An 11,312-nucleotide genomic window follows, 5' to 3' on the forward strand; every position below is an offset into this window, starting at 1 on the left:
GATGATTAGTGACTTTGAGCATGTTTTCATATGTCTCTTGGCTTTCTGTATGTCCTCTTTCAAAAAGTGTCTATTTAGGTCCTTTGCCCATTTTTTGATTGGATTGTTTATCTTCCTTTTGTTAAGATGTATGAGTTCCCTATAGATTAAACCCTTATCGGATATAACATTGGCAAGTACGTTCTCCCATGCAGTGGGCTCTCTTGTTGTTTTGTTGATGGTTTCTTTTGCTGTGCAGAAGCTTTTCATTTTGATGTAGTCCCATTTGTTTATTTTTCCTTAGTTTTCATTGTCCTAGGAGCTGTATCGGTAAAGATATTGTTACAACATATGTCTGATATTTTGCTGCCTGTGGACTCTTCTAAGATTTTTATGGTTTCCCGTCTTACATTTAACCCTTTTTGGTCCAACCTCGAGGCTGACTCGACCGACCAGGCGCTAACAGCCGTGGGCAAACTACAGCCCGCGGGCTGGATCCGACCCGTTTGAAATGAATAAAACTAAAAAAAAAAAAAGACCGTACCCTTTTATGTAATGATGTTTACTTTGAATTTATATTAGTTCACACAAACACTCCATCTATGCTTTTGTTCCGGCCCTCCGGTCCAGTTTAAGAACCCATTGTGGCCCTTGAGTCAAAAAGTTTGCCCACCCCTCTGCTAGGAGCAGGTCCAACGCCAAGCAATAAGAAATTTAAAAAGTTCAACATTCAATCCCGTCAATTAATTTGGACCAGACTGTTTGAATTCCAAAAATAACATTGGACCGCAAAGGGTTAAATCCTTTATCCATTTTGAGTTGATTTTTGTGTACGGTGTAAGTTGGTGGTCTAGTTTCATTTTTTTGCATGTATCCAATTTTCCCAAAACCATTTATTGAAGAGACTGTCTTGACTCCATTGTATGCTCTTGCCTCCTTTGTCAAATATTAATTAAGCACAATGGCTTGGGTCGATTTGTGGGTTCTCTGTTCTGTTCCATTGGTCTACAGTATATGTCTGTTCTTGTGCTAGTACCAGGCAGTTTTGAGAACAGTGGCTTTGTAATATAGCTTGATATCTGGTATTGTGATCCCTCCAACTTTGTTCTTCTTTCTCAGGATTGCTGCGGCTATTCGGGGTCTTTTTTGGTTCCATATGACATTTTGGAGAGTTTGTTCTTGTCTGTGAAATATGCCATTGGTATTTTAATGGGGATTGCATTGAATCTATCTATAGATTGCTTTTAGTAGTATGGACATTTTAATGATGTTGATTCTACCAATCCATGAACACGGTATAGAATATGAATTTATTAAAGAATATCAGATGTCTTACAGAATCTCCTGAAAGGTCAGAGAAACAGATTGTACCAATGTTAAATTAGTCAAGAAAAATACTCAAATTACATTCCCAATCTGCTCATACAAGCAGTCTCACAACATTGGACAGTCACCACCATTGTCAATGTGGACACTGAACACAGTATACTACAGCTAGGATCTTGGTTACTTTTATCTCTAAAAGTTCTGACTTTGGCCAAAAACTGTCACTCTCATTTACATAATTCTACACAGTTTTTCTTTCCTTATGGTGCTCTCTTCTAAATTGAAGTCTTTTATGGATGCATCTGATTAGCAAAACTCATGTCTCATGTCTGCACGTAAACTGCAAGAGAAGTTGGAAAGGCCCAGCCAGCATGGCTGAGTGGTTGAATGTCGACCTATGATCCAGAAGGTCATTGGTTCGGTTCCCAGTCAGGGCACATGCCCAGGTTGCATGCTGATCTCCAATAGAGGGTGTGCAGAAGGCAGCCGATTAGTGATACACTCTTATCATTGATGTTTTTATTTCTCTCTTTCTCCCTTTCTCAAATCAGTAAAAATATATTTTTTAAAGAAGAGAAGTTAGAAAGTAGTTTTTATAATACCTGTCTTAAAGAGGTAAGAGTTATAGTGGGGAAAAGGAGCAGCTGTATAGGAAGGGTGTTAAAAATATATTGGGCAGACACGAATATGCCAAACACAACATTCAATACAATTGAAAGACCAACTTATGCTATTATATAGCATCTCTTCTTCTGGTTAAATGGCATAAGGAAAAGCTAAATACATTAGAGAAAAGCTTTCATACATGGTCACATGTGTGATGTACATCCTTGTAGATCAGTGGTTCTCAACCTTCCTAATGCTGCAACCCTTTAATACAGTTCCTCATGTTGTGGTGACCCCCAATTTCATTGTTACAAATTGAACATAATTAAACCATAGTGATTAATCACAAAAACAATATATAATTATATATGTGTTTTCCTATGGTCTTAGGCGACCCCTGTGAAAGGGTGGTTCGACCCCCAAAGGGGTCGCGACCCACAGGTTGAGAACCGCTGTTGTAGATGATATACAATTATACTGTAGCATTGTTTATAATAGTTAAAAATAGGAAACTATCTCATTGACAGAAGAATGGTGAATAAATTGGAGTATATTTATAGTCTGGAATAGTGTATAACAGTGAAAATAAATGATTGAGAGATAAATCTGTCAACATGGACAAATCTTAGATGTAAATTGTTAAGCAAAAAAAAGTAAAAGTATACATAAAATAACTACTTTCCCAAAAGATTGCCTCTTAACCTACAAATAAGTCATAATATTTATAGACTCAACCATAAATATAATTAATAATAACTAGAGGATTAGTAGCCATAAACAGGGAATAAGCTCAGTCTATGGCAAGTTTGTATTAGAGGTCCTAGAAAGTCTCTGGAACATAAAAGGTTAAAAGCACAAAAGATCTGAATTCTGCTATATTTGTGTATTAGTTATCTATTGTTGCTTAGCAAATTACCACAAACTTAGCACCTTAAAACAATATGTTTACTATCGCATAGTTTCAGTGGGTCAGAAGTCTGGCATGGCTTAACAGGCTCCTCTGCTTAGGGTCTCACAAGATTATAATCAAAAGTTAGGCCTGGTTTCTCAGTAGAGGCTTGACTGGGGAGGGATTTTTCCAGTTTTCCTGAGGTTGTTGGCAGAATTTATATTCTTGCAGTTCTAGCAAAATGGGTGATACATTTATTCTTATATTATTACATATAAATAATCATGTATATCCCATCCGTTTGGCACATTCCATTGCTTGGAAACAAATCAGAGGCTCTGCCTATACTCAAGGAGGGAGGAGGATTATACAAATATATAATACCAGGAGGTGAGGATCATGGGGTCACCTTAAAGTCTCTTTGCCATTTAAAATTTTTATTTCATTATTTTACTCTGCACTATCTTCTTTATCCCCCCACTCCCCCTCCCTACCGAAGGTTAAAAACTCCCAATATGATTTGTGGTCCTTTTTTTCTTGTAGTGGGCTTAAAATTGAATTCAGTGGATCCTACAATGAGCATTGATCTTAAATACTTGGGAGTACAGCTACCTTTGGCTCCAGCCACTAGCTTTCCTTTCTGGAACCTTACAGGAACCAACCCTGCTTCTCCTGGTGAGTGTATCACATTTACTAAGTCAAACAAATTTGTGAATATAAATGAAAAGCTACCTTTGTTAGAGACAAAGTACGTTTCGGATAGTTTAGGATAGATCTTTTATCTAGTGGCATAGTCTTAATGATTTATAAATTTCAGATAAAGCCTTAATAATTAATTAGATATTAAATATTGACTTACTAGGATTTTTCATCTCTTTTACTTTTTCTTTTATAGATGCTGGATTTCCCTTTGTATCTAGAACAGGAAAGACCAATGACTTCACCAAGATAAAGGGATGGAGGGGAAAGTTTCATGGAGCTTCTGCATCTAGGAATGAAGGTAATCAGTTTTTAAAAAAATATATATTTTATTGATTTTTTTACAGAGAGGAAGGGAGAGGGATAGAGAGTTAGAAACATGGATGAGAGAGAAACATTGATCAGCTGCCTCCTGCACGCCCCCTACTGGGAATGTGCCCGCAACCAAGGTACATGCCCTTGACTGGAATCGAACCTGGGACCCTTCAGTCTTCAGGTCGACACTCTATCCACTGAGCCAAACCGGTTAAGGCGGTAATCAGCTTTTTAAAAAATTACAAATATGTTCTGAAATATGCAACCACAGCCTTTGTTAAAAGTAAGTCTTGGTTGTTTTTCTTCATCTCTTTTCATGCTTTAAAATAAACTGGAAATAATTGTCTTACTGATATTTGTTTATTCTCCTTGTTCCCATGGCTCTGGTCCTGGGGATCAGTCCCTAACCACGTCAGGCTTAAATAATTCTTGCAGCCTTTTAAAACTGCTCTTTATTTCTGTTGTTCCTGGAGTTATAAAAAGCATCATTCTCGAGCATTATTTCAGAACTGTATACTTCAGAGTGTATAGTGATTCCTAATAGCATTATACTTCAAAGTAAACTTTTAATCCAAACATTTTGAGTGTATCCCTATTGATTTTCTTTTCCCAATTCACTTGTTGGCAGTTTACACTCTAACCAGATAAATTTATTTGTTCAAAATAGTTTTTCTCATCTTTGAATCTTTTTATAGTGCTATAATAGTGCTCTCTACTAAACTTGCTTTTTCATTCTTTAAAAAGTCAATTTTTGGCCCTAATCGGTTTGGCTCGGTGGATAAAGCATTGACCCGCGGACTAAAGGGTCCCAGGTTCAATTCCAGTCAAGGGCATGTACCTTGGTTGGTCAAGGACATGTACCTTGGTTGCGGGCACATTCCCAGTAGGGGGTGTGCAGGAGGCAGCTGATCTATGTTTCCTTATCATCGATGTTTTTTCTAACTCATCCCTCTCCCATCCTCTCTAAGAACTTAATCAATAAAATATATATATTTTTTAAAAATTCAATTTTTACTCTTTTTTTGGGTGGGGTTCATTCTCACTCAAGGCTATATTTTCCATTGATGTTTTAGAGAGAATGTTGGGGGGTGGGGGGGAGAGAGAGAGAAACATCTACATGAGAGAGACATATTGATTAGTTGCTTCTCGCATGCAGCCCGATTGGGGTTGGGGATCAAACCCTCAACACAGCTACGAGCCCTTGACCAGGAATTAAACCAGCTACTCTTCGGTACTTGGGCTGATGCTCTAACCTTTAAGCCACACCGTCTGGGGCTATTCCTTTTTTTGAGCCTTCTTCCTTTGTATATTTTTTTTTATAAGGAAAGATTCTGTTTTTTAAAAAAATACATTTTTATTGATTTCAGAGAGGAAGGGAGAGGGAGATAAAAGAGAGATAGAAACATCAATGATGAGAGAGAATCAGTGATCGGCTGCCTCTTGCACGCTCCACACTGGGGATTGAGCCTGCAACCTGGGCACGTGCCCTGACCCAGAATTGAACTGTGACCTCCTGATTCATAGGTCGAACACTCAACCACTGACCCATGCCAGCCGGGCTGTATTTTCTTTTTTTAATCCTCACTTGAGGATATTTTTTCCATTGATTTTTAGAGAGGAGGAGGTGTGGGGTGGAGAGAAACATCGATGTGAGGGAGACATCGATTGGTTGCCTTCTGCACACACCTCAACCAGGGCTGGGGATCAAACCTGAAACCCAGGTACATGCTCTTGACTGGAATTGAACTGGTGACCTTTCAGTGCTCAGTCTGACACTCTAACCACTGAGCTACGTTAGCCAGGGCTTCCCTTGCAATTTATATCATAGTCCAGGTACTGCAATCTCTTTAATAATCTCTTGGCATTCTGTTGAGGTGTGATTTAAGTATATATTTTTTTGCCCTTAATTTTTTATTTAAGTATGGTTTCTATACTAAGGTCATAAATTGAAAGTTTGTAAACTCGTATCTTAGTGCTAATTATTACTATTGTTAGCACTTCTCAAAAATGCTAAATAGTGCTCGCTTCCATTTGGTGGCAGCACATATACTAAAATTGGAATGATACAGAGAAGATTAGCATGGTCCTTGTGCAAAGAATGACACACAGATTCATGAAGTGTTCCATATTTTTAAAAAATTAATGCTAAATATATGAATTGAAATAATTTTAGAGATTGGATTTTAATATAATTAGTGTGTGACATTTAATCTCTTTACTTGGTTTTGTATTATATCTTTTTCTTCTGAGGAGGGACTCCTGGCCTTTCTTTGTGTATTTTTTTAGAGATCTAAAGATCTGTTCTAGATTTCTTCAAGTTTCTCTGTCTTCTTATTTCTAGGTGGAATTTCGGAAGGTCCACTGAAAAACCGTTCTGCTTTCTGCAGTGATAAGCTGGATGAATACTTGGAAAACGAAGGCAAGCTGATGGAAACAAGCATGGGTTTCTCTTCTAATGCTCCCACATCTCCTGTCGTATACCAGCTTCCCACTAAGAGTACTAGCTATGTACGAACACTTGATAGTGTACTAAAGAAGCAATCAACCATTTCCCCTTCTACCTCTTATTCTATAAAGCCTCATTCTGTACCCCCTGCATCTCGAAAGGCAAAATCTCAAAACAAACAGGCAACTTACAGTGGCCGAAGTAAATCATCTTATAAATCTATTTTGCCATACCCTGTTTCACTAAAGCAGAAGCACACTCATAGTGTTCCAGGAGATAAGGTTACCAAGAATTCTTCAGGCACCGTCTCAGAAAATCAGGTGAATAACTTCGTTGTGCCAACTTTAGATGAAAATACATTCCCAAAGCAAATTAATTTGCGGCAGACACACCACCAGCAGCAGCAGCAACAGGGAACTCGCCCTCCAGGCTTGTCTAAATCTCAAGTGAAGCTAATGGACCTGGAAGACTGTGCACTTTGGGAAGGAAAACCAAGGACCTATATCACTGAAGAGCGAGCAGATGTATCTTTAACAACTCTGCTTACGGCTCAAGTAAGTTATCTGTTGTTTTCCAGAAGTATATTCTTGGCTATAAAAAATTAGGTTAATAAGGGGAATGGGGTTTTTTAGCAGGAGGATTGGACATTTAGTTAGTTTAGTGACAATTAAGGAGGTGTCTTCCACTTTTGTTCTTCATCAACTAGATAACTATGTGTAGATCCCTTTTGTTGCAGAGGGAAACAGTATGTTTGTGTTTTTGAATAATACTCCTTTTCTGTATAAAGGCAGCTGGCCATTCTGAAAGTCTCTAATTTTATTCTCCAGTGTGTGGGCAAGTATTTTTGCTGATCTTGTTAAAATAGCTTTGAAAATTCTGCCTAAAAGGTACTAAATCCCCCCCAAGTCCAAAAAATTTATAAACCTATGCAGAAAAAGCTTTTGTCTTAAAAAACATATATTTTTTATTCCTCATTTGAGGATATTTTCTTAAAAATATATTTTATTGATTTTTTACTGAGAGGAAGGGAGAGGGATAGAGAGTTAGAAACATCGATGAGAGAGAAACACCGATCAGCTGCCTCCTGCACACTTCCCACTGGGGATGTGCCCGCAACCCAGGTACATGCCCTTGACCGGAATCGAACCTGGGACCTTTCAGTCTGCAGGCCGACGCTCTATCCACTGAGCCAAACCGGTTTCGGCTAGGATATGTTTTTTATTGATTTTAGAAACAGAGGAAGGGGGGCGGGGAGAGAGAGAAACATTGATCAGTTACCTCCTGTATGTGCGCCGACTAGGGATCAAACCTGAAGCCTGGGTATGTGCTCTGATCGGGAATCAAAACCATAATCCTTTGGTGCATGGGACGACGCTCCAACCAACTGAACCACACCAGCCCGGGCTAAAATTTTATATTAAGAATTTTCATTTGTTATTGCTTCACCTATCTTAGCTTCTATTAATGTAAAATGACCCAGCAAAATGAGGATAATTTTCTTGTCATGAAATTTCTGTATCTTCCATTTTTAAATTCTGTGACTATTCTAGAGTTGAAGATATTAGATGTTGGAACTAAATAGAGAAAGTGTCCTTTATTATTAATCATTTCTAAAGACTTTTATGCATGTATGTTGTTATTCCTTTTTTATGAATTACCATAGATTAGGGGTCCACAAACTTTCTATAAAAAAAGACAGTAAATATTTTAGGTTTTGTGGGCCATGCACTCTGTTGCAGTTTCTCAACCCTGCTGTTGTAATGCCATGGACATTATTTAAATGAATAAGTCTGGTTGTGTTCCAATGAAACTTTATGAAACAAGCTGGATTTCGTCCTTGTGCCTTATGTTGTCAACCTCTGACCTACAACATTATGTATGATTTCTATTGAGGATAACTTCATCTTTGTTGATATTTTGGCTCATAATTAATTAAAATATTCTCTTGCTTGCCTGAGCTATGCATTAGAATGGGAGATTGCTCTGAGTTCTGTTAAATTCATGTTCTGTCATTTGAATCTGCCCTAATCTTGTGCTTGTAGTACTGAGTGCTCAGAGACAGAGAAGAAGGCAGACCAACATATGACTGTAGGTTGGTGGTGGTCTTGGGGGATGATTTAGTAGATTTACAATTTTCTGCTTTCACTTTAGGCATCTCTCAAAACTAAACCCATCCACACAATCATAAGGAAGCGGGCACCTCCTTGCAACAATGACTTCTGTCGATTGGGTTGCATATGTTCCAGTCTAGCTTTGGAGAAGCGCCAGCCCGCTCACTGCCGCCGACCAGACTGCATGTTTGGCTGCACTTGTTTGAAAAGAAAAGTTGTACTTGTAAAAGGGGGATCCAAAACTAAGCATTTCCAGAGGAAGACTGCTCATCGTGATGCAGTATGTTATGATACTTTGGGAGACGAGCAAAGGGAAGAAGTGGAGGGAGTCAAGGAGGAGGAAGAGCAATTGAAAGAGAAAAAGAAGAGAAAGAAGCTGGAATACAGTGAGTAGTAAGACTTAAAACACTATAGTTTAATTTTTTAGAAAAGTATGGTTATTTGAAAACCTATTTCAAGCAGAATTAGTATTTCTTTTTTTTTATATGAGATGCCTAGATTTTATTTATTTATTTTTTAAGTATATTTTATTGATTTTTTACAGAGAGGAAGGGAGAGGGATAGAGTTAGAAACATCGATGAGAGAGAAACATCAATCAGCTGCCTCCTGCACGCCCCCCAATGGGGATGTGCCCGCAACCAAGGTACATGCCCTTGACCGGAATCGAACCTGGGACCCTTGAGTCGCAGGCTGACGCTCTATCCACTGAGCCAAACTGGTGTGGGCAGTATTTCTTACTTTAATACTGATCTATGATCTAATAAGAATTTTGAGAGCCCTAACTGGTTTGGCTCAGTGGATAGAGCGTCAGCCTGCGGACTGAAGGATCACGGGTTTGATTCCTGTCAAGGGCATGTACTTTGGTTGTGGGCACATCCCCAGTGGGGGGTGTGCAGGAGGCAGCTGATTGATGTTTCTCTCTCGTCGATGTTTCTAACTCTCTATCTCTCCCTTCCTCTCTGTAAAAAAATCAATAAAATATATTAAAAAATTTTTTTTGAGAAATTCTTACCATCCTTAAATGCTCTTTCTGTATGGCATTGTGTGCTACAATGACAATTTTCTTTTGAAGATGACTTTTTTGTGTGCTAAATTTGAAATTTGAATCATTCTTTTATGTGGACTCCCAGAATGCCTTTGACACTTTATCTATTTTTCTGTGTCTTTTTCTGAGAACCTCAACCCCAGTGTTTTTTTAATATACAGATGATCAGTACAATTTATTATATTCTCTCCCTCAGCTTTATTTAGGTTTAATCTATACTAATAAGAGGGTAATATGCTAATTAGAGCCGACATCTTCCAGAGGTCCTTCCGGACAAAGCCACAGTGGCTGCAAGGGCCGAAGGCAGGCAGCCGCAGCCGCGCTGTGAGGACTAACGGCAGTCAGCCATGGCGGCGGCTGCAAGGCCCGGGGCTCAGGCTTTGCAGCCATGGCAGCTGGCTGTGGCGGTAGCAGTGGGATAATGGGGGCGGCGCCTTCCCCTGATCGGCCTGGTCACCTCCCGCAGAGGGAGACCAGAGGCAACAGCAGCGAGGGGGTGATAGGGGTGGTGCCTTCCCCTGATCGGCCAGTCGCCTCCCGCAGAGGGAGGCCAGACTGCAGCTTAGGCCCTCTTCCCATGAGAATCGGGCCTAAGCCATCAGTAGGACATCCCCTGAGGGCTCCCGGACTGTGAGAGGGGGCAGGCCGGGGTGAGGAGACACCCCCTTCCCCCCAGTGCATGAATTTTTGTGCACCGGGCCTCTTGTTGACAAATAAAATCGTGCGTAAAGTGTACAACATGATGATTTGGCGTATGTATACATTGTGAAATAACCATAATCAAGTTAACTAATACATTTTATTTTCTAAAAGAAGAAATTTGCAACAAGACTTTCCAGTCGTGGTTTGAGGCATGAACCAGGAGATCGGAGATTTGGGAATAGAGTGGGCATAACTAACTTGAGCATTGTTACACTCTTTTAAAAGCTTATTCCTTTTTGATAAACTATCATGTAGATGAAGTTACATATTTCATTCTTGATTTTTCCTTTCTACTATATCATTTTATTTTGTTTAAATATGAAAAAAGAAATTTTATATAATTTAAAAGTTTCTTTTAAATTAGTTGATTAGGGGATTAATATTCCTTTATTGGCAGTTTATATTTACATTTGCTACTGCTTGCCATGTATTTGTTCCAATCAGAGTGGGTGATTGATATTTCGATGTATGTTCTTTCCAGATTTTCTGTTAACCCACTTGTGTGCATACATATATATATTTTAATAGAAATGGTACTACTGTATATGTAGTATCATAATCTTTAGAAATTTAATATAATGAAATATTCTACTTTCCATATTAGCACGTGTAGATCTATGTTATAATTTTAGTTTCATGTTATTACAGTCTTTTTTGTTGGACATTTAGCCTTTTTGGGCTTTCTTTATTATAGATAGTACAGTGATGAGCATCCATGTTCAGGATAAACTATTAAAAGTGGAATTCCTGAGACAGTGAGTGCACTTTAAACATTAATAGATGCTACTAGAGTTGTACCAATCACATATTTACCAATATTTAGATAGTGCCAATTCTATACTCTTAACATTGGATATTCAAATTGATAGACAGAAATTGATATCTTATTATGATTTTTTAAAAATTAATTTTTATTGATTTCAGAGAGGAAGGGAGAGGGAGAAAAGAGAGAGATAGAAACATCAATGATGAGAGAGAATTATTGATTAGCTGCCTCTGGCATGCCCCACACTGGGGATCCAGCCCGCAACCTGGGCATGTGCCCTGACTGGGAATTGAACCCTGACCTCCTAGTTCAGAGGTTGATACTCAACCACAGAGCCACACCGGCTGAGCTCTTATTATGATTTTACTAGAGGCCCGGTGCACAAAAATTTGTGCACTTGGGGGGGGAGGGGGGCGTTCCTCAGCCC

At 38.8% G+C, this 11,312-nt stretch overlaps 1 protein-coding gene across 14 annotated transcripts in view; it reads left to right on the forward strand.

The window, feature by feature from the left end:
* Positions 1–11,312, forward strand: part of MGA (MGA, MAX dimerization protein) — a 139,102-nt gene that overhangs the window by 73,315 nt on the left and 54,475 nt on the right. For all 14 annotated transcript variants that reach the window (XM_014534810.1, XM_014534815.1, XM_014534809.1 and 11 more), the window contains 4 exons: positions 3,344–3,475; positions 3,696–3,800; positions 6,156–6,814; positions 8,412–8,757. In XM_014534810.1, coding sequence (XP_014390296.1) covers positions 3,344–3,475; positions 3,696–3,800; positions 6,156–6,814; positions 8,412–8,757 — 1,242 coding nt within the window. The remainder of the gene's footprint in view (positions 1–3,343; positions 3,476–3,695; positions 3,801–6,155; positions 6,815–8,411; positions 8,758–11,312) is intronic.

Source organism: Myotis brandtii, unplaced genomic scaffold, assembly GCF_000412655.1.
Source record: "Myotis brandtii unplaced genomic scaffold, ASM41265v1 scaffold133, whole genome shotgun sequence".
In the NCBI taxonomy this organism is placed as follows: Eukaryota; Metazoa; Chordata; class Mammalia; order Chiroptera; family Vespertilionidae; genus Myotis; species Myotis brandtii.